Source organism: Chiroxiphia lanceolata, chromosome 9 (assembly GCF_009829145.1).
Source record: "Chiroxiphia lanceolata isolate bChiLan1 chromosome 9, bChiLan1.pri, whole genome shotgun sequence".
NCBI lineage: Eukaryota > Metazoa > Chordata > Aves > Passeriformes > Pipridae > Chiroxiphia > Chiroxiphia lanceolata.
Window position 1 is genome coordinate 21922357 of NC_045645.1, and position 26043 is coordinate 21948399.

At 37.6% G+C, this 26043-nt stretch overlaps 1 protein-coding gene across 5 annotated transcripts in view; it reads right to left on the reverse strand.

Annotated features, from left to right (window-relative positions):
* The window catches only part of NR5A2 (nuclear receptor subfamily 5 group A member 2), an 88150-nt gene that overhangs the window by 26609 nt on the left and 35498 nt on the right, over positions 1-26043 (reverse strand). For all 5 annotated transcript variants that reach the window (XM_032696286.1, XM_032696282.1, XM_032696285.1 and 2 more), the window contains 2 exons: positions 10402-10521; positions 569-716 (listed from right to left, as the gene is read on the reverse strand). In XM_032696286.1, coding sequence (XP_032552177.1) covers positions 569-716; positions 10402-10521 — 268 coding nt within the window. The remainder of the gene's footprint in view (positions 1-568; positions 717-10401; positions 10522-26043) is intronic.

Below are 26043 nucleotides of genomic sequence, written 5' to 3' on the forward strand. Positions count from 1 at the left end.
TTAAAGGTTATTTCCTAGCCAGATCTGTCATTAATTTGCACTTTAGGAGTTCCTTTCACTTTTTAAAAAAACTATGAGATACATTCCTCATTTATGAGTTCCAATGTGACAGCCATCATAAGGAAAAGGAGATTGTACTTACCACAGATGCCTTTGAAAAAAAGGGAAATTTCAGCCATATCCCCACTCCATTTGGTTTACATAACTGTATTCAATATCACAGAAGAACATGGGAATCTGTACTTTTCACTGTTCTCTAGAATATCTAATAGAATTTTATTCTTGTTCTGGAAAATTCAGTAACCACATACAGAAATACAGAAAGTTTGTAATACTCCATTAAATTCCACAGTTTTAGGAGTAATTTCTGTAGAAACGCACTTTTAGTCCTTATACATAATTTCCCTGCAACTGATAATTAAAAAATAATCCTCAGATTACTGTAAACCTCATTAAATATACTTCAAAATGTGTTTCATGAAAAACTTAAGAAAAGCAAAATATTTTCAATGTTTTAAACCCCCCCAAACAATAACACCATTAAGTACGAAGATTAAAATGTACCTACCTAAACTAAACAGCACCAGGAATTTGAGACATACAAATTCTCGTAGATCAAACTGCAGGGAACGAAGCTTTGCTACAAGTTCTTGTGCATGGCTCATGAGATTGTTGAGGGTGGCTCCAGCTTGGGATGCTATTATGGAATAATCCACCTGTAAAAGAGAACAGTATTCCTGTCTGGTTGTCACGGCCACAGAACCACTTTCAAGCAAACCGTTGTTTCAAGCAATCATATACAACTGGGATACTCCTGGATAAAGGAATCATTCTCAATTTAATTATATTATCAAGTCAAGATGACTTTATATATAAACCAATTTTAGCACTATTAAAAATAATATTAAACCATATATCTTAATGGTATGTCACATCGCTGTGAGGGCTGGTTTGTCTGTATTAGCTTTTTGCAGAAGCCTTATACATGAAAACTGCTTATGACACTTGTAGCTGTCCCCATCTCGGTTTGTTTTATTCACTTGGTGTCTCTTGTTCTCATCGTAACTGTAAGATCTTGTGAAAAAAGACTGATGAAGTGAGCTTCGTGCCTACACTGGGTGTATTAGTCCACAGGGACACGATATTTGTAGGAATTGGTCCAGTGTCCATAACTTGGCCAGAAACATCTATTCAAGCTCAAAAATGTCGGTGTATTCCCACAGGAAACAGAGGTATTGTGTGGGTGGTTTCTGTTCTCCTTAGCTACACAAAATCCTGCTATTTGTTGGAATTGATTTGAACACACTTGTTCTGGCAAGTCCTGCCCTGCTAAGGGGGCAGGAGGAGCTGGCAGGTGTGTGACACGGGCCAGCTGCACTCACATTGTCCCAAGCAGCAACCGCAGCGCACGAAGCTGCTTTCCCTGGGGGAAGAGAAACAAGAGGGACTGCTCTGTGACCTGCTGCCCTTGTCATGCTGCCCGTTTGTTCTCAGAGCAGGCTGAGCTGTCTATGAGCTTTGTCATGGATAGGGACCAGCAGAGAAGGGTGCTGCAGCCTACAGGAATGCCATGATGTGAAGCTGAAGTGCAGGGGCCGGGGCTGAGCTGGCTCCCGGGCAAGGCTTGTGACTGTGAGGCCGGGCAGTGGCATGGGATGGAGCACGGGGGAACTGATGTGTCAGAACCAGGGTGACCTGAGCAACTGCTTCAGCTGAAATGCTCAGCCCCTGTTCATCAGAGTGTCAGATACCTCCTACAAGTGCCACTGTCCCATGGAAATGGCCTGGTGTGCTGCTTGCCCCCATGAGGAACCACTCCTGGCCAACTGGCTGAGACATTAATGGGTCAGTGACATATTTTCAAAATGCCTTTTTCTTACCTGGGTGCTCTAACATTATCAACACCTTTCTCTTTTAGGAGCCTCCAGAACAACAGGGAAATTGCTAACCATACTTAATGTGAGCACATGTAAGTGAAGGCTGTAAATGAAGACTAAGCACAATGGTAAGTGCACCCTTTGAGTTAGTGATTTGTTTAATGGTATCAGTGCTCTTATCCTATCTTTAGGGTCTTCCATAATAAAGTAGTTAATAAGGAATGGACAGGTATCATCAAAGAAAACAGATAAATACTGCAAAATTTTGTTTTTCCAAGCTCTGATCCCTTAAAATATATTTAACCCCCCCCCAAAAAAACCCAACCCAAACTGTTAAGGAACATGTATTTTGAAATTTTTTTTTTTAAAACTATTGATTTTGCTCAAGTATAAACGGCAGTAAAACAATAAAAAAATCCTGAAATACTTTTAACCTGACAAAATTTCAGCCAAGAAAGACAGATGACTGAAAGAAACTAAAAATAACCTTTCCTAGTAATGACTTTAATAATCAATAGATTACTGACTTTTAATAAGACATTTCTTTTATATGTACTCTTACTGCTCCCAAGAAACTGACTGAAGGCAACTGCACAAGAAAAATGAAGTTACACTTTTTGTATGGAGGTTAAGAATACCGATGCTTTGTAGAGTTGGAGCAGTTAAAGTTGTGCTTATGTTTCAATTAAGACAATTGATTATGCTTAAGTATCCTGTGAGGTAGGTTTTATCGCTCTCTTTTACACCAGGGGAAACTTGAAGTAGTGACATTAAATCGCTTACTCAGGGCCAAAGAAATCTGTGACAAAATTAGGACCTGATTTTTGGAAATCCCAGCCAAACTGTCATTCAAAATCTACTTTCTAGTTCACCTCTTATTTATCTCTTTCTGCACATACATTTATACATATTTCCTTATTCATATTTACTTATAGAAATATTAAGAAAAAATAAAGTAACATACCTCAAATACTTTTTACTCAAAGAGTTTAATATAGTGACACGATTCAACTACTTCATATTGAGAAACTGGTCACATATAAAGATGAAATTTCACAACTTAATTTCCCTTTTGTAACTGTTAAGAAGGGAAAAAAAGCTCAAAATCCCTCACTGAGGTTCCAGTTTATGGGGAAAATATGCTACTCACTTCATAATAAGAAGTTAAAATGTCTGAATGTCAAGAATATCAGTGGCCTTAGTGCAGCGATTATGCCATAATGGAAAAACCCAGTAGATGCCTGGATCTCCCACCATCCCTCTACTGGAGAGCTCTCAGGCAACCTGCTACTCTTTCAGGTGCATTTAATATTTGCAGCACCAGCAAATTTGTCTGGGAGGCAAGTCCTCATCTGCCACTCACCAGGAACAGGCTGTATTAAATTTTTATATTTATTGACATTTCATTACCATAATTGACTGCAGTTGGTTCTCTAGTAGAAGGCACAGGGCTGCCTCCTAAGCAGGAGAATTGGTCCCTTGAGTAGGATTTGCAATTAAAAACAACGCAGAATGGATTTTTTTTTTAATTGTGTAAATATGATGAGTTGAATTTTCAGCTTTAACTAGAGAATACTAGGTGTGCAGAAGGCTTTTTTCAAGAGTGAGCAAAATTATGAGTTAGTGGAAAGACGACCCCCAAAGGTGTCAATCAGTTTATACAAAAGCAACTGTGCATGAAAAAGCCTCAGTTAATGTCTATTCTGAAAAAGTGGTCACAATTAAGTGCATGCTGTCCTGCTTGCTTGGGCTTGTATGCAGAAATTGATAATAAAAGGTATATTATACCTTCCAATTCATGATTAAAAGCACTTCCAAAAGACAAAAATTAAACCAGCTTGGATTTTGTGCAAAATGCTTAATTGCATATTGAAGTCTTAGCATTTACTTTATATTGTACCACTGATTACTTTTGGTAACATCAAATCCACAACTGAAATAAATTATTCTTGCTTTCCAATTAATACTATTTCACAATTGATTTTGATGTTGAAGATGGTACGTTGACTGGCGTTTTTGTAACCAGAAGCTTTGGCAAAGCTTACACAGAACCTAATTTGGAAGGAAAATGACGGGTGTAAAGCAACGGCTGCACAGACAAACAGGAGTGTGAATTCCTCCTGTACCCTGGGCTAAATAAATGCTGCAGCTGAAGGCCAAAAAGGCAGGGAGCACCTGTGCTTTTTTGTTTTGCAAATGATTTATCATGGTAATGAATGACTCCTGAAGACAAATCCCTGGTTTCGCTGGGCTCAGATGGTAACTTTTCTGGCAGAATCAGGTGGTGGGCTCTGGTATCAACTCCTTTCTATGCTCACAAAACAGAGTCTAACAGTTAATCGTGGAATTAAAATCCTAAAATTAAGCAGTGTTTGATTTCTAGAATATGATCATGGGATCATGTGGAAATATTGTGTGGAACTGTACTATCCCTTTCAATGCTTCAGCAAGCTTGAAATAGTCTCAAGAATATAAGCTTAAGAGTGATTTTAGTTGTTGATGGCTGTTACGAGGTGCTGATTATCCCTGAATGCCATTCCTTTCAGCCATACAGGAATTGTACACCTAAGGAATACAGCCCCTGCTGTGGCTCTATCCAGTACCTGTATAATGAATGAACGTTCTGGCAGACTAAGGTGGTTCAAGTTAATGAAAGATTGATTTCATATTTAATTTAGTAAATTAGATTACTGTGTGTTTGGGGCACAAAGGCAAAAGAGGTAGTGGGTGCCTGGGTGCAGCAATGGGATCATCCTGCTCCTCCCTGCTCTACTCAGCGCAACCCTGCCCAGCTCATCTGGCCACTGCTGCCTGGGGGGGGCTGCTCCCCCACTGCTCCCTCCTCAGCTGCAAACTGCACTGAAAGCCTGTGGAGTTCCCCACAACGGCCTGCCCTGGGTTTTGAAGTCCTGACCCTGCTGAGAGCCTGTGAGCTGGCTTGCGTGTATGGTATGTGGGTGGATGAGTTACTCTCGGAAGGATGCATTCACCACAGTATATAGCAAACAAGTTAATTTACTATCACAAGCATAATTACCTTTCCACTGTTTCCTGAATTATATATTTTAGTGGCAACTGTGGTGGTTATTAAACTCATTTTGAGCTTTTCATAGGATTAATGCTTTCATTAAAAACAATATTTCTGTTACATTTCTAAGCAAACTTGGAAAACACTTTGAAGAGGCACCTACATACAAAAATTGAGGAGGACTCAGCACAGACAAAACCAGCAGATATGTTTGTATCTGCGGGTTATCAGGTTTGGATATATTAATTAAAATTGTGTTGACTTATGCAGCATAAGATGCTTGTCATTTTAACATGATACACAATGATAGAAGATAATGAACTAAGTTGCCAGTGGACCTTTCCCCTAGAATGATGTTATTGTTCTTGATAATTAGCTATAATATGCGAATAGTAACACTTCAAAGTACTGCATTTACTTTTTCTAACTTAGTTTCAGAAAAACTCATACATCAAGACTGGAAAAATTCTATGCCCTGTACTTGATCATTTATAGATTCATTTATAGTGGATGTTATAAAACACATAATAACGAAAGTATTGTAAAGTCTATTTAGATAGCTATTTTAATCAGTACCATTAAATTTTCCACTCTAGCAATGGTGACTATTGAGTTTTTCAAATGGTGAGTATGAAGATGCTGAAGTGAGGAAGCTTAGAGTACAATAGAATCCATTTCTTTACCAAAGTGTTGCAATGCACTTTTGTGTTTTTTGTATAGAGATGATATGATATGAAATCACTGCTGAGTTTGAATATTCAATACACTTCATCTGAAGACAGAGCATCACTGGAAATTTTTTGTAACAAATCAAAGGCTATGCTAACTCAGAAAGGCTTTGACCAAACTCAGCAGAGGGAATATTTGGCAACAATGAGTAGAGTGTAGGTATGAACAAAAGCAGCAGCTTGTGTCTGCCCAGATGAGGCTACAATTCAGATGTTGTGTATTGACTGTTCCATGAAAATGCATGAACAGTGATATTCTGTGCAGAGCTTTAGTATCTACCCTGTGTGTGCTGGGCCTTGGAAGCTGGTGTGTTGCTGGTGTAGAAGTTACAAAAGAAAAGTGCTCAAGTTGGAGGAATTAAAGTTCTATAATTGGAAATGGTCTGTTAAAATTACGTGCCACACGGCACACCTACAAAACTCAGCGTGTGGAGAGCATATTGGCAATGATTTACAGTTAACCACTACACTGCAAATCACTCCTTAGCTGTTTTCTATTATGAAATTTCGAGAGTTGTAAAATGCATTTGTGCTACTTTATTTCCTTTTGAAATGGTAATTGCTACTGCTGAGGGGCAGTACTTAGTGCAGAAAATGAAGTGTGCAGCATAGGGACGAACTTGTTTCTGAGGAACTGCTGAGGAATTGTAATGATCTGAAAAAAGTGCTTTCTTGAAACACACACACAAAAGAGCTTCATTTATGAAACCCCAACCAAATAAATAACAAAATAAAATAAAATACAGTCTCTTTTTGTGCAAGGGCCAAAGCTTGCTACTTAGCTGCTGACTACACTTTTTGCCTATCAAAGTGGGAACAGCAGATTGACACTGGGTAAAACTCATAAGCCAGTGGCTTGAGGGAAATGCAGATATATGGAAATGTGATAGAAGTGCCCTAAGGTAATGGTTTTTGAGCCAACGTGTTTGAAAATTATCAAGTATGCTTCTGACTACTGGCCCATTTTAGATACCTAGTATAGAACTGACAGTGGTATGGCCCTGGGGAGCTGGATGAAGTTTGACTTTTGTGTCTGAGGAACAGAAGCTGTGCAGTCTAAGTGGAGAGAGCAGGTATGTTCTAATTAAGTGGTGGTACGTTCCCCCCTTACAGCTTCTACCATGATTGTGATTGTAAAAAGGACTGTGTTTGTGAGTAGCTTTTATGGAGGGATATATTAAGGAAAGCGAGGAGTGAGGCTTCTGAGGTCTTAAATTTACCAACTTGTGACAATAATCTTGATCTCTCAGACAATAAACCTGGCAATCTAGCTCAGGTCCTCAGTTTAAAGTTATTATCTTTGAAAGCCAGATGATTGACTGTAATTTTGCTCATAGTGCTTTGTTGACAGCAGAAATAAAAACATCTAAAGCACTTTTCATCAGAAGTGTCAGAGTGCTTTCCACACCTTAATCAATTAATTTTTATGAAATAGTTGTTTTTCCCTGTCTCTACTGCAGGAACTGAAAAGATCAGGACAGCAACCAGAAAGCATGCAGCACTTGGTGCACTAGCAAAGACTCATAGTGCCCAGGTCTAGAAGTGTGGCTTTCCAGGATTATTTTACAGTTGTTACAAAGAACACAGTCATAACTGTCCTTTCATAAATACATTTGAACTGGTGTTGTGTCTTAGAATGCAACAATCTGAGCTGATACTGTGAAGATAGTCCAACTTGACATTTAAGAAAAGAAACAGTTGGATTGGATCAACTTGTCTAAAAAAGTAACTCACAACTTAGCCAGGATGTAAAAGGCAGTGTACAGCTGCTGAAGCCAGGAATGGCTCAGGACAAGTAATGTAGAAGCACTGTCCATGCCCACTGGCATGTAGAGATGATGTTACAAAAGCGTTCAGCTGTAGTTTAAACTTCCAAGGGATGTCAAATTGCTAGTTAGGGGATGAACAAGGAAAATGTGGGACGGCTACTGGATTCAGATGATGACTTAGTGGCAGCAGGAACAGACCAGGCTGAGGTTCTCAGTGCTGCCTTTGCCTCAGTCTTTACCAAAAAGGTCTCCCAGGCTCTGTGTTTTGCATCAGAGCTCGAGGAGGAGGAGAGTGACCAGCACTGGGTGTAAACTGAAAAAAAAAAAAGAGTTCAGACCAGAACTAAGGCAAAAGTTCCTCCCCATGAAAATGTGCATGGAGGTTTTGCAGTTTCCATCCTTAGAGGTTTTCAAAGCCCAACTGAACAAAGCCCTGAGAAACCTGGTTTGAGCTGGGGGTTGGACTAGTGACTCCTTAAAATACCTTTCAGCCTGGATTATTCTGTGATTTTAAGATTTGTGGCTCTGGCAATTCTAGGTATTTAAAACTTCTCCTTAGCTCATCCAGCTTTGTCGACCTAAATGAAAGAGGTTCTTCAAAGAAATTATTTCTACCCATGAAAATCATTTTAATAGATGATGTTTTAAAGTAAACGCTTTGAAATGATCAATCGCACACAACTCAGGTACTGGCACAGCACTGGCACTTCTGCAATACCTCAATGACCAGTGGCCTTTCTGTGAGCACGTGTGGCACACACAGTCCAGCGAGAGCTGTGCCTGCTCCTGGAAGTATTCTGGCTTTTTTACCAGGATGGCAGTGACCAGAGCTGAATGAAACCAGGACAAGACAGTGGCATTACGTGTAGATTTCAGAATCCTTCAAGTTTCAAAATCAGCAGCCAGAGACTGTATATTTACTTCCTGTCTAGTATCTCCCTATTTCTCAAAGAAATCTCTGGCACATCCACGGGTGTGTGTTCTGCAGCTGTTAGCAAGAGTGAAATGGCAAGGAGTCCATCCATAAGGAAAAGGACTGACTGGAGTGCTCTTGTTGCTAGCCTAGTAATATGGTTCCTTGCCCTCCAAACAGCCTAAGTGCAAAGAGGAAAGTACAGAAGATGATGAGAGACTCTGGGAGTCTTGCACCAACTTCAAAATTACAAACTTTGGTATGGAAAACTGAAACTGGGTTTAAAGAAGAATGCAATAAACCTATTTTACAAACCTGGGAAAAAAATGGATGCAATCAGTTCGATTTAGCCAGGTTTTAATTTAGTTAGACTGCTTCGAAATACACAGCTTCCAAATCCAGCTGCTGATTTGGAATAGTACATCTAATAAGCATCCTGCTACCTGTTGTCCAACAGTGAAGAAACGCTTTGCTTTGCCTGGAGATGATGTACAGCTGGTTTTTTTTTCAAGAAAAGAGTGGCTTATAAGGTAAAAATTATTACTGTGGGAAAATGGGCACAATGGCTAGAATGTAAGGATATTCAGATGTCTCTAATGATTTCAGTGAGACTTAGACACTCAGTACCATTAAAAACTTGCTAATCACATAACAAATGAGACACTAATTTAGCAGTTCTCTCAGGAACAGAAAACTGTCAATATACTTATAGCTTTATAAACACAGGAATAAGCAAGCACCATGTGTGGTAAATGAACTAATTGCTGGTAAATTTGTCTGTCTTTTGCAGATGATGAAATAGAAAGGGGATCAGTCATTTTCTCAAAAGTATCAATATAGATCAAGAGCAATGCACCTAATTTTTGCTAATATAATTAGGGAATACATTACTATCTGAGACAGGCCAGTGACTTTCCGTGAAGGTGCAGGAGTCAGTTCCATAGCTAGAATTTGAATTTTCCCATTTCCTTACTTGGAAAAGTCAATCATTTCTCCTTTCTACTGTAGACCTTTTAATCATAAATTCAAGCATTTATGTCTCCTTTTGATTCTTATAAACACTTGTTCTCAGTGCTAAGAAATGGCTTCAGTTTTAAAATTATACGTGAAGCTGTAGGCAGATTCCACAACATGCAGACACAAACGGTGTGGCACAGAAAAAGGAGCTCTTTCCCAAGTGTGTATAAATTGAGATAGTTTGGTTTGCAGCTACTTAAATACCAACAAGCCATCGTTTGTTTTCACTTTGAGTCAGAAACATATTGTCCAGGCACAGTTTGCTTCTCTTTGATACTGTGATTTTTTTTTTTTCTGTTAAAAGCAGAATAATAATCTTAGGAATAATATTCTTATTTTACTGGCAAGTTCTTTGTGCTTTGGAAAGTATGAAGAAGACAAAACTTTCTATTTCTTTTGGGTTTTCTCACTGTTTTCATAATATTTGTCAGACTACAGCTCTTGCATTTTTGGAGATCTATGTATCTGATACCCAAAGAAAATTAACCCTTGGAAAGCTGTGCAAAAACTGAGACAGCTCCTGAGACAATATCTGCATTTATAGCCTCTGGACTGAATAATTTCCCTGTGACTAGATGTCTCAGCTGCCCAGTTTTTCACACGTGTGTATGTCTCTAAAAGCAAGATATTTCTGAGGTAGTAAGCTGCAGGCTTTCTAGATTTCTGACTCAGTTAGTGATTCTTTTCAGTAAATCACAATTCTGAAGGTGAAATAAGCTATACTTGCTTAAACCTAAAGTATTAGGTTTAGGAGTGTTGTTGGCGCTGTCAGAAACCATTTTAGCCCCAAGGAAATACAACTTCTTGAGAAACATTTCTCATCTGGTATTTTTCAATCACTGAAGTATACAAGTACATTTGAAAAGCAAAGTGATTATGATTATATCTGCTTTTATAAGTTTAACTGTAATCAGCGGACTAGAAGCAGAGTGCACAAGTCATTTTATCTACATTATTTGTGGAGAATCTCTGGGAACACAGGAGCACTTCTGACCTAGTTAAACTCCTGCTATTTTGAAAGTTATTATAAAAAAAGGACATCAATATTTCTCTAAGACCACATACTCACTTGTTGCCCGGTAACCAGAAGGATGGAGCCTTCTTTTCCATGTACCACTTGCCGGTAAATGTGATCTAGAATTAAGAGTTCGCTCCAGCAGTTCTGAAGCAACTTCATTTGGTCATCAACCTGTAAAGCAAACATGAACGTTGGTGGCATCGCTCTGGGAACAGGTCTACATCACAATATGGAGACAGTCCTCCTTCAAGCATGTGGCTAACATCATGAGAACAGAAATGCTATCTAGAATTACTGACCCACAAAATTGCTATTCTCAGCTAAATAAACAGGACACTGCTGAAACCTTTATCCATAAAGTGTATAGAAATTTTACTCCTGATTAGAATAATGGAAAGCAGAACTATGGCACTGTTATGCAAAGTAATAATAATTGTGTATTTATGAAATGCTAATGCCAATGGGATGTTATTTTCACCCAAAAAAAGAGGAGTAGAAATAATGCTGATGTGAGCTTTCCCATACTCCCCATCTTTGTAACTCAGCTTCTGGAAATAGTAAAGAATCTGCAGATTCAAGAGCATTATTGCTGCAACAGGCCCAAGTCAGAGATACGTCCCTTGCAAAAGGAAAAAGTGAAGAGAGAGGTAAACACTCTCTAAAAATGGCTGTGGAGTTTTGAAAAGAGAAGAACACTTCTTCAGGAACAGAAGCTAAGCAGCTTCAAGGGTCACTGGTAGGGCAAGAAAGGGCAGTTCACAAGTCAGTAGTGAGCAGTGAGACATATTTGATTGTATTTGGGAACAGAAGGAACATGCTGGGCACTCAGCACAAGCAATCTACATTAAGATTTTGTGAAGTTATTTGGGATGTACATACTGGAGAACCATGAAATATGTCCCTAAAATGACTCCAATTGCAACTGGATTGCATTCAGTTTTATTCATTTAGAGAATGAAAAATAATTAGGATTTCCATGGAAATGGGAGGGAAAAAATCACAAATTAGTGGAAGGCAGATTATGAAATTAAGTCATGGTAAGGATCAGTATCCTCTGGACCTATTCTTACTGATCTTACTGACTTCTTTTCAAAATGAAACAAAGTCTTTGACTTCAGATGTGTGCCCTGAAAGAGTCGAGAGATGCTTGCTACAATTTAGTGTGGTCATAGCATGTATATAGTTGAAAGGACTCTAAGAATCTTCATAGATAGTAATTGCTGAACAGATTAAAAATGCTATAAATCAAAAGAAGTAAAAAATAAATTAGCATATTTAAAGTGGAGCAATATCTAAAATTTCTGAGACGTGGAACTATTAAAATTGCTTTTCAGGGGTTCTAGTTTCAATTCCTTTAGAAACAGATTTTGTAATACACAGGAAACCACATTACAAGGAGTAATCCTGCATGAGCTGAACTAGATAATGCAGTAGATATTTTCAAGTTTTTTCAATCAGACCTAATGAGTTTCTGAACTTTATTATTTCAAGCTTGTTTTCTGGTTGTGTGATAGAGAAGGAAGTGACATTTGTAACTTATAGATTTTTGTAGCATCATCTGTGAAAGTTACTTAGTATTATCTCTCTCTTTCCAGTTACTTGCCATATAGCTTGGACTTTAACATCTGAAATATTGAAATCTCTGTTTGCCTCCTTCATTTATCTAAACTTTCTCTTAACTTTTCAAAGGCAGAAGAGTCTGTGTGCCACAGATCTCATTCTCCCACAGAGATCATAGAGCAAGACTGATTTGCTATTAAAGATCTATTCCTCTTCAAAAACATGTATTTGACTACAAAACCATTTAAACCAAGTGATTTGTTAGCTCAAGAGAGGACAGTAAGTTACCACATTGATGCACTTTGGCCAGGTTTCAATTAATTATTTGAAAAATATGTTTGAAATTTACAGAGTCTATTATTCTTGCTTTTTATGTGAAACTGTTCCGTGATAATTTTCTCCTCTGACCAAAACCGTGTTGGAAAAATCACAAAAATCAAATAAATCACGCTAACACACCAGTCATCCAAAATTAACATTTCATACAAAGCTATCACAGCTTACATCTGAAGGAAACAAACTGTGAGACAGTTTAAACATTCAGCATCCGTGTCATAACAACTTATACCTGAATAAGAGGTCAAGCATTTGATTCTACTATAAATGACATATTTCCAGCTAACCCATCTGTCTCAGCCACAGGCTTTTGAAAACAAACTACACTTTACAGGTCTGGCTTTCTGAAGATCTCAACAGCAGCTAGTCTGCAATCAAAGCTTACTTCCCAAGCTTTATCATATCATTACCACGCCAGTGCTGTGAGAACAGTGTGAGATGGCAAAATCACAACAAAATTGTTTTGCACATAGTCTGTTCCTGCTGTTCTACAAGACTCATAAAACTAGCAACAGTGAACATCTGCTAATGGTTCACAAAATCTGCTCCTCCGTATTCACTGCAGTTTAACCAGTGAACGCCCATACAAATGGATAGCACAAAAAGCACAATACACATCCCAAACACAGTGTGGCCTGCAGAAGACTATCAGATCCAGCTGCTTTTGCCATTTTAAGAAAACTGATGGGGCAGAAGAACGCTTCCCAGTTTGTACTAGGAAGAAAGAGACATGACTTTAAGGAGGATCACTGATTACTAAAATGCATGGCAAGTGACCAGTTCCAGCCTACTTCTGAAAGACGTGCAAATGCAGAAAACCACACACTTTATCTTGATAATGCATACAACATGAAAAACAGAAAACAACATAGATCACGTGGAACAAAAATGGTAACGCATCACTCTGCATGTTAGAATGAGGTGGTAAAGTTTATGATGTGTGTAACTTCAGCCAGTACACAAACACATTTGTGTTTCCATGGCACATTGATAAATGAGTTGCAGAAAGTGCATTCTCTGGCAAAATGAAAAAGTCAGCCTTTCACCAGAACAACTGCACGCCTTCAACTGAATGTGCCCTGAACTGATCCTGAAGGCAAAGAGGTTTAAGTTCAGTTCTGAAGAGGAAGATCTGCAGAAAAAGCCTCTTGTGGACTTCAGTCTCCTGACTCCACAGCTGGAGCATGCTGCTCTGCCATTACCAGGGGAAGCAGGAGCAAAGATAAGATTCTGTCACCAAGATAACTTAGCTCCAGCCTGGGACTAATCAACAAATTTTTCAATTGTGGTATATATTGAATTCAAACAAGCTCAAAAACTTGTGCTGACTAAATTGTGATGTTTTTCAGTTTGTAGAGATCTTTAAGAGTACTATCAGTGTTTTAACACCAACAAAAAAAATTGCTTGTTGTCCCAACTACTGAGAATGCTTATAAATTAAACATCATGTAGCCAAGAACTGCCTGCTGCAAGAACAATCCCCAGATCTGCAACTGCTCCCTGAGAACACCGACACAAGGATTAATGTAACCCATGTCTTATCTAAGCAAGTTGTCAAACAAAATGCCCATTTGACAGCTACCTACCCTCAAGCAAAAGCATGAGTGAATACTGTGCCCACATGGTTAAGTTTAGGTCCTTTCTGGCCATTAGCATTCAGATGAAGACACACCAGTGAGAACAATATAACTGGAAGTTGTTGCTGAAGAAATGCCTTTTAAAGAAAGATGTGGAAGAAAGTAAGGGAGGATGTGTGACTCAAAAGAAATAGGAGATCATTTCCAGCACGCAGGGTGGCATGAAAGAGTAAAAATGCTATGAGTATGAAGTAAGAAAAACATCACACTGTTAACTGACAAGGGAAGCAAAGAGAGTGCTTAGGAGGAGGCCTTAAATGAGGGGAATGGGGAGGCAGTGTGGTGTGAGAAGACGTAAGGGGAGCTGGGTGTGGGTAAAACCTTGAGTGCGAGGATGATGACATGCAGACTTTAAAGGTTTGTGTGACAGTAAGTGATGCTGCTTGGGCAGAGAAGGAGCAAGTACTTTGTTAGAGAAGCAGAGGATGGCAGTTGTTATCAGCACAGGTGTGGTATTGCTCATCTGCACAGTGAACTTGATTCTGTTAAATATCTAAATACAGGTTTGAACACAGAATTCCATGGTAGCATGCCCGAGTTCCTTCACTGCCAGCTGGAACTATAAGGTAACTTTAAATCACTTTTTTCTGAGTTCTCCACTAACAAAGATTTAAAAAACAGGCATGCATGGGAAGACATTTAGATGCACCTATTAGTTTGCATAGTTTATCTTGCCAGTGTAGTGCAGGCCACATAGAATATTTCCAGGAGTGAAGGAACCAGACTCTCAGTTTGATGTATAAAGGTCTAATCCTGAGTACTATGGTGGCACACTATGTCTGGCCAGGACAAAAAGATGGTCTGGGATTGGGAACGGTGGTGTCTCATTTGTCTGCTAAACCCTGGACTCCCACTCATCTGGGCCCTGAGCTTTTGATAGGGACTCCATGGAAGTTTGTCAGCCTTGCTGAGGCCTCTGTTGACACTGAAATACACAATCACACCTTATCAATTGTAGGAAGGACTTATCTCAGAAATGCTGGTTACTCATCTGAAAAACTATTTGTGCTGATGTTATAGATGAGGGAGGCTAGTGTGACACAAGAGTAGTATTGTTGTAGAATGTATGCTTCCCACAGCACAGAACGTTAATCATTATAAACTTTTGTTTTCTCTGAAGAACAACATTGAAATTGCCAAACAGTAAAATGAAGAAAAATGTGTATGCTTTGCTGAAATGCACCTTAATCTTATCAAAACCACACTGTGGCTTTCTTTTAGGAAAATGTTTCACAATATTTAGCATACTGTAACCAACAACTGCAAATTTATTATAATTTTTCTTCTGAAGGGGTATTTTCAGCCTGACACTTGATGAATTACCTGTTAAAAATTTCAGGGTCATGGGTTTTTTGTGTTGCTCTAAGTTAAATATTTTCCTTATAATTATTGCTGCAGATTCAGTTAAACACTGCGCTCGCATTTTACCCAGTCTATACGTCCCTTTCTCAGAAGCTGGAGAATCCTTTTTCATCTCTGTTCATTTGCATCGACTTGCCACTGTAGCTTTGGGCTTTTCTGCTACTAAAAATTTAAAAGGGTATCTAATGATTTTTAAAAAATATGGTAATTGAAATTTATGTGATAAAACTGTGCTGGATTCAGCTGAATTGTTTTTACTTATGCTTCCAGAAGGGAATGCAAATATAAAATAACATGAAGCACTCATCTCATAGTGCCACTTTTAAATTCTACGGCCATTGAATAGCCATTTCCTACTGAATATGAAGTGATTAAACATCTGTCTGAACTGTTCAGCCTGAAGCATAAAGGTTCAAGCAGTGGTTGAACTTTCTTTCAAATGCAGTTAGGAGATCACTCACAAGTCATTGCAGACATATAGTTTGAGTTGTTACTCCATTTTCTTATGCCATAGTGATGCAAATCACCCCAAATCAAAGTTTTATAAGACAAGTGCACTCCAGAGGCTATTTTTTACTCGTGAATGCATGCATGGTTTCCAAATCATTATACAGATAGGGGAGGATTTGGACTCTCCAGATGGGTTGCTGCTAACAGTGGGAAACCTCCTGTGGAAGGCTGCTGTCAAAAAGCAGCACGTAACAGCCAATGTGGTTTTTGAAGTGAATGCACGTAACTTTCGGAATCAGTGAATGCCCTAATAAAATCTGATTACTACCTATAACATCAGTAATAAAATGCTACAAAGTTCAAGAAGAAATGTTTTAATATTAACTATGGTTGTTCCAGCTCTTTACTAGAAACCTGTGTGTAATATAAAATTTCTGTGTGAAGGCAGGGAGTGATCTTTACAAGCCCGTGTTGGGGTAAATGATTGTGAAGGGAATATAAAATCTGTCCAAGTTTGGTAGCATTTTACATTTGTCTTGATTTAAAAATGGAAGGAAATACAGAAATACTTCAGTGTATGCCTTTTCCTGCTCCTTTGAAGAATGCAAAGAGGCTGTTATAAGGGCGCAATTATACCTGTAGCGTGCCTGTGTGTGTGCGTACCTCCTCCTTCAGTAACTTCTGAATCCACCAGTCAGAGTCAGATTATTTCAACAGGAAGTTCATCTATCCAAAATGTTAAGTTCCTATATGCTTTGTGTGAATCAGTGTCCAGATAGAGGAAAGCAACTGCTGGATACCTCGCTGAAAGAAAGGCTAATATGCTCACCTTATATGCAACAGTAGGGAACTGAGAAAGAGGAAGAGAGAAAGACTAAAACTCTTTGTTAACTCCCTGCTCACGGAACCACCGGTATTTGGAATATTAAGCCACTTTTGATTTTTTTAAAGTGTACATACAGGGAATTTATAGCACAAAGCAACATTATACCTGTGAAAATCCCCAAACTTTTACCCTTCTGCACTGTGAAGGGGTGAAGGTGTGGTGCCCATGCTCTGAAAGGCGTGTGGTATTTCCTGTTCAGCAAATGCACATGGGGAGAGCGACGGCTTTGCCACAGCTTCTCCCCTCATGTGTCCTGGACATCTATGTGCAAGATCACTGTGAAAGAGAGGGTCAGAACATCACTGACCATCCACTTCCCAGTTTCAGTGCTGATCTTCCAGTGAGTCAAAATGCTTTAATAAAAAGCAGCCTTGAAAAGCATCAGTTCACACTCATCCTGTTTTCTTGCAGGAATACAACGCAAGGTGGATGAGTCTGGGGGCCTCAGACTGCTGAAGGTGATCCTACTAAAGAACAGGATCCCTCTCACGGATTTTTGGACTCCATTTAGAGAGTATTCTCTCTTAAGGAGAAGGTAAATGACAACTTTTAGTTCTACAAGCATCAGATGAAAAGGCTGTTACAATAAAGATTTTGTGTGTCTATATTATATAGTGCGTCAAATGCAACATATATTCTTCTCCTTTTCCTCACATTTATCTCTGTGCAAACTGCATGAAAATGCCTTAGTATTTGACAGTCAGCATTATTTCTGATGAATTATAAATGTGTTTTTCTTACCTTCTTTTTTGGGTCTTTTTTTTTTTACTTTAACTGAAAATAAGAAAAAGTATTTCTTTTTAGTCACAACTGAAAATTTTGCTTACAATGCAGTGTTTCTTGCTTCTCAAAGTGAACACAAAGATAAGGAAAGAGGAAAATTAATTATTCTCAGCATCTTTTTCACAGAGTGAAGAAGGAGGTGCTTTCTTTTGGACTGGATCGATAGAATTAACCTTCAAAATCCTACTTCTGTGAGTATCTTTACTGATGTTAGTACAGCCTAAGTTTATGCGTAGTTGGGTCTAGAATTTTAAAAGAATTAGATAAGACTATGTAGTTTATGTAGCAATTTTGGTACCATAGCTGTGTTTCTCTGAAAAAACCTGTTTTTTCTGCTGTCAACAAACTAACTGCAAAATTGTGCTAGACCATATTCTTAACTCTTAACTTGCATGAACGTAAGTCTTTTGTCTTCCACATAAAATCAGAAGTAGGCCCACCAGATTCATCATTAGCCTTGCGGGTCTGATCTGCTTTTTAGGATGCACAACTACGTCCTCTGGGGAATCAGAAGACAAGACTGAGTGTAGTAAACTTTATGGTACTGCTGGTGAATTTATTCTCAATATACTGAATCAGCAGTTTCGCTCTAATGTAGAGCAGCCTGTGATTAAAATCTGTGGTCTTCTCCAAGTCACATATTTTAGCATTATATGAAAGAACTTCTAGTACATAATGTTCCTTTCCTGTCTAGTGATTCACTGGAAAAAATATGATTTAATTTTTCTTACAGCTACTGTATTTTTCAGCTCTAAACACTTATTCTAAGAGTCTACAGATAAACTTCACCTCCTACATTTTCTCTCATTTGTAAAATTTCTTAGAAATCAGCAACATCAAATCTCAACAGAGATCAATATAACATACGAGGTAGACTGTCAATATTAAAGACAAAGTTCTAGTAAGAACTAAATTTATTTTTAACAAAATAAATATTCTATTAAAACTCTATCAAGTAAGCATCATATAGAAAATGTTTTTAACTTGTGACACAAGAGACATGTTAATGTCAGAAAGACTCTTTAATATGGTATCAGGCAGGCAGAGTAATATCTCAACACACTTAGGGTCCCTTTCTTTCAAGTGCTGCCTGCCCCAGAACACTGTTTTTTGCATGCATTACCACAAGAGTTACTTAAGTCATCTCTGTTTTAAATTACAGTGTGGTTACTCTTCTGTTTAATGGGGTTAGTGTTTATTTCCAGTAGAGCTATTCAAGCTGGTGTGGAGTATGGGAAAAGGGCAAGCCTTAAGAGAATTAAAATCTTACTCTCTTTCAGCAGGTGACACCTGGTTTGTGTACACAGTGTGGGACTGTATTCACAGTTATGCAGATGGGAATTTGCAAATAATCCTCTGAAGTCATGGCTAACAAGAAGTTACTTTAACATTATGGCAGAAGAATAATTTTCCAGGTGAGTATTAGCGACACCCAGGGTCGGACACTGACAAACCACACAAAGAATGTAATACATTAGATGTTTCATACCATTTGTAATTATCATCCAATCAGTAGTTTTTTTATTTAAAATGTTCTTTATCTTTTGATTGCACAGCACTGCAATCTTTTTCAGTAATCAGAATATATTAGTTTATATTTTACTTTTCATAGTCTTGTTAAAACTTTTGACAAACATCCAACTATGTAAATGCAGGAATTTCCTTCTCCATACTTGAATCGGTGAAACAAAAGGATCTAAAGTCTCAAGACTGGGAGCTATAGTGTGCTAAACAGGACAGTCACCTGTAATACAACTTTGGCAACAGATGCTGGAGTTGCTGTAGAACACTGCACTTGTCATACAAATGTATTCCACTGTGTTTTTCTCTGATTTGTAATAGAACAGCCAAAAAATGCCACAGCAAAAGCAGTAAGAAATCATGAGAAACAGTATCTTCAGTCAAGCTGTGAAAGGAGTCGGCATACTGATGAAGAAAAAGTACAGAAATGTTGTCTTACATTCCAAGGGCTGGAGCAGTAACAGTAAGTCACTGAGGCAGAGATTAAATAAGAAAGAAGATCCAGTGCTAACGGAGAAAGTGAAAGAAAAATCAGCACTATGAATGGAGGTTGTCATATATTAAACCAGTACCCATCTGACTTGATAGAAAAAATTGCTTAAAAACACCACCAAAGGAAGCTGAAGTCATACAAGTAGGTTGTAGAGGTGTAGTGATGCATGATCCAACAAGGTACATGGGGATGATCCAAAACACTTAGTACTCCCTTTATATCTTAAAAGCATTGCAGGAGGCTCTTGGCATGCAGCTACTACCACCCAGCTAAATCCTTTCAACTATGAACATGATCCTCAAAAAAATTAGCTCCTTTCCCAACAGAGTCAAGTTTAAAAGAGTAGACAGAGCCATGCTGCTAAAAATCACAGGAAGTGTTGATTGAATGAATGTTTAAGGAACTGGCAAGTATGTATTAATTTTTTTTCCCATTCATCCTTTCATTTGGCTTTGTTTCATTTATTCCTACTTCCTGTTTCCTGTAGTCTAATTTGGAAATCTCTGAAGTGTCATTAAAATAAGATTGTCACAACTCTGCCCAGATCCCATATTGTCATTAGCACTGCAGTTAAGATTAATTTTAATGTTTAAAAATATCTTTGATGGTACTGGTTTTATATAGGCTGTTTGTTATGTTGTTGACAAGAACTTCTGCAGTACAGAACACAGAACGAGCAGGAACTTTATATGCAAAAATGTCCGTGGACTGTGACACAAATCAGCCAGCCTTGGACTTTCTCTGCTGTCACAGCTGGGCACAGGTATCAAAACTGTGAATGTCTAAATTGGGTTCCTACATGTCTGTATGCAATAGAAGATCAGGTGTGTGTTTAGGAAAAACGGAGAGAGTATGTACATCTAATTAATTAGGTTTTTCTTAGCTCATTTCTGAATGACAGCAGGGATGATGATCAACAGAATCAGGTTGCTCTAATTACTTTGCGTTCACCCACGAGCACACCACACACCACAACTGTAGGAGCTAAGTTTCAATCAGACTGGCAGAGGCTTCGTCACTGGGCAAGAGCTTGCAATAAAATGGCAACGTTTTCCTCAAAAAATCTTGCTTTGCATTGCTTGTATTCAAGTGTCTGGCAATCTACTATTAATCTAGGTATAAGTACTAGTTACTTTGGTTTGTAATTAGGTTTAATATGAATTTTATAATTGAAGATTTTACTTTACTAAAAGATTACTTTGACACCCAAATGTAAGAAGATTTACTGATTAATCCCAGATTTATCCCAGTCTTACCAAAGGAAAATGCATCACAACTCTGCCTGTAATAAGTGTTTCTGATGTGTTTTAGGACTTTTTAAAATATGGCTACATAAGTCTATATCAGGGCAATTTTCCTGCTACATAGAATAGCCTGAATGATTTAAAAGTAAAAATGAATGCAAGATTATGCAAATATTCAGCATTATGTCATTGATAGGTAATGGATTGAATTCTCTCTTTGGCTCTCTTCTTTTTTTTTTTTTTTTTTAACTAATCTGCCTGAGGGTCTGTTTCTTTTAGAGTATAAGGTCTTTAGGGAAAGGACTGACTGTTACTGTCTTAAGCAGTATCTGTTTATGTTACCATAAATCAAATAGTAGGAAAGGGTTGCCCGACTGCATAGAGCATACATGGACACTTCTCCATAAGTAAAATTATCAGTTTTTCAATTTAAACTGCCAACCTGCAAAATAAACCCAGAATGTCCAGTTAAATAATACAACAAGATATTATTAGTGAAGCTTACTGTCTTCTTACACAAATATAAGCATCAGCTTAATGACATATGAGAATATTTTGCTCAATATTTTTTTGAACTGTGGCATAGTCACATAACCCGACATCCTATGTAACACCATCCCTAGTATGGTATCTTACAGTATCCAGAGCTTGGATGGCATAGAAGAGATTTTTTCATTATGAGTGTCTTTCATACTCATTCTACAATTCATATGCAGACAAATACAAAAATACCTGGGTTTCAGCAAAAGGCTTCAAGGAGCCAGTTTTTAGCTTTATTGCTTTATATCTGTAAAGATTTTGATAATGCATAAATTTTTTAAGCACACCCTAACATAAGCCAACTTCTAAATTCAGCTTCTTGCGACAGCTCCTTTTAAATTTCCTCTTGCATGAGCACACACTGCACCAAAATCCAATCTACTGTATATGCATTTTGCAAATATATGACTATTTGACAAATGGAGTTGAATCTTGGGGTTTTTTTGGTTACTTTTAACAATTGAGGAATGTGCACAGTTTATTTTTTAGCTCACATGTTGCATGCAAATTGCCTCTTTCTACAGTGCAATGTGCATATGAAGTTCCCTGAGATGTCTGAACTAGATTCACTGTAAGTACTTATCCAGAATATGCAATTAAAATGTAATTCATTTCTAGATATCATCAATATTCTGTCATTGCATAAGGGGAATGGACTAGGTGACCCATGAAGTCTATTCCTACCCTCATATCTATTATGATTACCTTATATTAGTAAAATTGCTTTTTAAGGTCACTTATATGCCGTGGTTCCCTTTATACAAATATTTGGTACCTTTGGCCATTTACGTGTATTTTTTCATACTCTGTTTAGAATGGATTCAGTACAGGTAGAGCATCAAATAAAACAACCCCCTGATATTTTCTTGTAAATAATTCATAAAACAACGTTATGACCCTTATTCCCCGTGAGGCATCCAGATAATGAGCCACCCAAATGAAGCAGTGAAAACATGCACTTCCCCTGCCATGGGTGTGCCCCTGACAGACTCCTCAGGGTCACAAACCCATCCATCTCTTTTCACACATGAGCTAATCAATTCAAAGAGGGAAGTGCCAATGAGCTATTAGATCAATATGGTGAAGTATGGAGATTGATCTTATCCCAGAGTGACTACATTAACAGACTCGTCAGTGTGACCTCTGCCCTGCGGTGCACATTATACAGGATTGCAAGTCTGATATCTGAATGAAGACCTCAGGTCATTGCTTTTAATAATCTGCTTTGCTGAAAGAATTAAAAGTAAATCTGTAAAGGGATAACTAATGAAAATATGAAGTGCTTTCTGCTCCTCTAGTCTTGGAATGCATGCAGAAATCACACCAGATTTTCGCAGGAGCAGCAACATTAACTGTGTCGCACAGGCACCTGCTCAGCCATGCCTGGCTATTGGCATTTGAGAGAACAGTATAATACAATCAAATGATAGTTTGCTCTCCTGACACAAATATTAATAAAAAAACCCCAAATACAAAATGATAAAAAGTACTAGCTGTGTCAAAATAAATTAAAGTCTTGGGTGAACTACCAGATTGAGAGCTATATTGGAGTCCTGGTAGTCTGAATTATTTAGCTGGTGTAAGTGGAAGCTGCCACTGCTGTGAAAGTTGCTCAGAGTGCTGCCATGCTCTGAGTGTACCTTCACCAAGCAAAATGTTCCCAATACTTGTGTTAACTCAAGGTCCAACTGTGGGAGTCAGTCTGTTTTCATTTAGGACACTTCAGAGGACAGTGACTTTGGGGAGAACTGATCTGATAAGAAGGAGCCTGGCTTCATGACATTTACGAGCAATATGTACATACATACCAAAATACTCTCCTGTCCCTCAATCAACCTGTGTTGGTAAAGTGTCACCAACTGTACAGGAAGTCCGTACATGAAGTGACCACAAGTAATACTATAACCAACTACTTTGGGGCTCACATTTTAAAGACTCATCCTTTTGATTTATAATTTCAGAGATGCTGAAAAAAAAGTACACTTTTCTTGTCTCAGAGCATGATATTAATATCGTTAATATTTTTAACCCTGAATAATTTCATTGCAATGAAATATTTATGTATATAACACACTCTTAATACTGTATTTTTATTATACCAAACATTTTTATTGTTCATTGTATAATTGAATCAATGAATTAGGAAAAGGTTACTAAAACCGGATTAATGCATTTTTAATGAAACTTAATGATATAACTTCTGTTAGTCACTAAGAATAATGGCAGATCTATCAAGTTTATACAGATAAGAGCTTTGTGAGTCTATCTGAAAGCCCACATAATGGCCCCTCATTTAGCTGTAACCTAGAAAAACAGCCTTAGCAATCCTATTCAGGGCTTTAATTCATTGTTTATGTATATGATCTCTCTTCCGCCTTGTGATCAGATCACCTGTCTAATGATGCAAATATGAATCTGTTTAGCAGACGCATCTATTTCCAGTTGTAAAAGACTTCGTGAAAACAATGCTCTTTCAAAATCTAAATGGAAGAACCGAGCTAGCCATACAATACCACCGGGAAATGTTTCTGAACTCGGGGTAACAGACTCGGGAACTGCTGAGAACTTTGCACGTTAATAGTGAGAATGCAGACGTTTCCATGCTCACACAGCTCAAATCCCTAATTAGCATACCAGCCTAAATTATAAATGCTTTCCAGGTAGAAAAAACTATGCTTAAAAATATCCCAACAGAAAATCCTTATATAACACTGATTGAAATGTTAACACTGTACAAATGTTATAGAGAAAACTAAAACAACAGTTGCAAACATGGCTCTGAATCCTACATAGATACCGTGTTCTTTGCAATGTAGCATTTGATTTTTGATTATTTTGCAGCGGATATAAAATAGATAACAGAATTTTACACTAGTACAAGATATATACATTGTGGAGGAGGGACTTTATAATGACACCTTTAGAAATATATTTGCATTTTTCAATGGGAGGTATGTTACCAAACTTCTTAAAGAGAAGGATTCTAATATTGTTTCTACCTTCCAGTAGAAACTGAGAGTATATACATAATACTTGTGGTACACAAGATGCTGTAGTATTGCTCAAGGACTTCTGTGAATTCTGTGAAACCACATAATTTGAAGTGGTGAACCACAATTAAATAAATCACACCACCAAAATGGGCATACTTTTTTCCTACCACTATGTTGTGGTTTTTCCATTATGTTCTTTCCAAACAAACTGAAAAGCTATTCTGCAATAGAAGTGTTTTAGATCTAAAAGGGATTTAGAATTCTGATATTGTATTTGTATCTTTCAACTTACAAAGCACAGAACTTAATACACTTCAAACAGTACAGGCATTAGAAGGACTTTGATTCAGAAAAACACTTGTCCTGATCTCACTGATGGGAAGCTGATGCTTATATATTTTCACTAAAATGAAGGTTATTCTTCTGAACAGGGGCCAGGGAAAGTAAACATAGCATATATAGAACTAAAATACCATTTCTATAAATAATAATAATGATATCTTTTAAAAGTTCAGTGTCTCACACTCAAGAAGTGCTAGAAGTAAATGCTGCCTCCCAATGGAAACATAAAGTTTGTTTCTCAATAAAATAAATCAAAAGATTTCTAGTCCTATTGTTTTATGGGATGTTCAATCTTTAGTAAGAACTGAACAATCACTCTGGATTTCACAATCAAATGTTCTGGTTTATAAACTTCATACCACTGGGCTCAAAATACACTTCTAGAGTAAGGAGGATGTCTTTTTCTTGTAAAACCAACCACTTGAAAGTTGGTCAGGAATATGCAGAAGCAAAAGTGGAATAGTGGTAGAGTTCAAGTGCCATCATGAAGTTCATGATAAATACAATTTATCTTATAATTCTTCAATTTACCATATAGCTGCACAACTCATAATTGCAATATAACTGTCACACTTGAGCTATCAACAGATACATCTGTCTGGTCACAGAGTCTGTGGCTGCATTAAGGATGTCTACTAGTGGCGTTTATTTAGATCATTGTTAGGTATCTGAGTAAAAATAAGAAATATACATTGTTTTACAGTTAGTGAAATATGTCACTAGCTTCTGTGTAACCTAGGAATGGATTTTTTTTTTTGAAAACCCTCTTTCCAATTTCCACTGTAAGCAAGTGCTTACAGGCAGAGAACATTTATGAAAACTTTCAGAACAAAAAAATAATCTTCTGGGAAAGTTACAATAGATTCAAAATACATGTCTAGAATCTAAATGCTTCCTCAGCCTCGACAGAATAAATAATAAATGCTTTCTAGGTAACTACTGCAGTTCTTTTGATAATATATATATTAATAAATTAAAAATGTCTGTAGATTGACAAGTGTTTTGTGGGCTTACACTGGAAAGCCGATAGCTAATTATGAAAGCCTGACTTGACTAATCAATTATTCAGATGAACATTAGGTGCCTATTATATGCGTAAACAGGGGAATTATATTTCCCCTAAGTAACTTTCTAAAATAACAAACCCAAAACATGCAAATTTGAAATAGACAGAAATGGCACTATTATACACTTATTGCACATGCAGAATTCCAGCTGAATTATTCAGGGAACAGTGAGTCGGGAGCTTCGGTCCTCTGACTCAGAGCAGCACAGCAATAGCAGCACATGCCATGTAGTATTTGTTATGCATGTAATATTGATTTAGCTCATTCTTGCTGGTCATGTTTCAAATTCATTTCATGTTTAGGAGATAAGGAAAAGGGGAAGTATCCCTGGATTGATATTTGCAAGATAGTTTTATGCCTGTTGAACATAAGATTATTTGATAAATTAATAAGACCATGTCTTTTAAGTGTAGGAAGACTAAGCCTTTGAAAAGGAGCATAAGTGAAGTAATGAGCTGTGTTTTGAAAAGGTTTATATT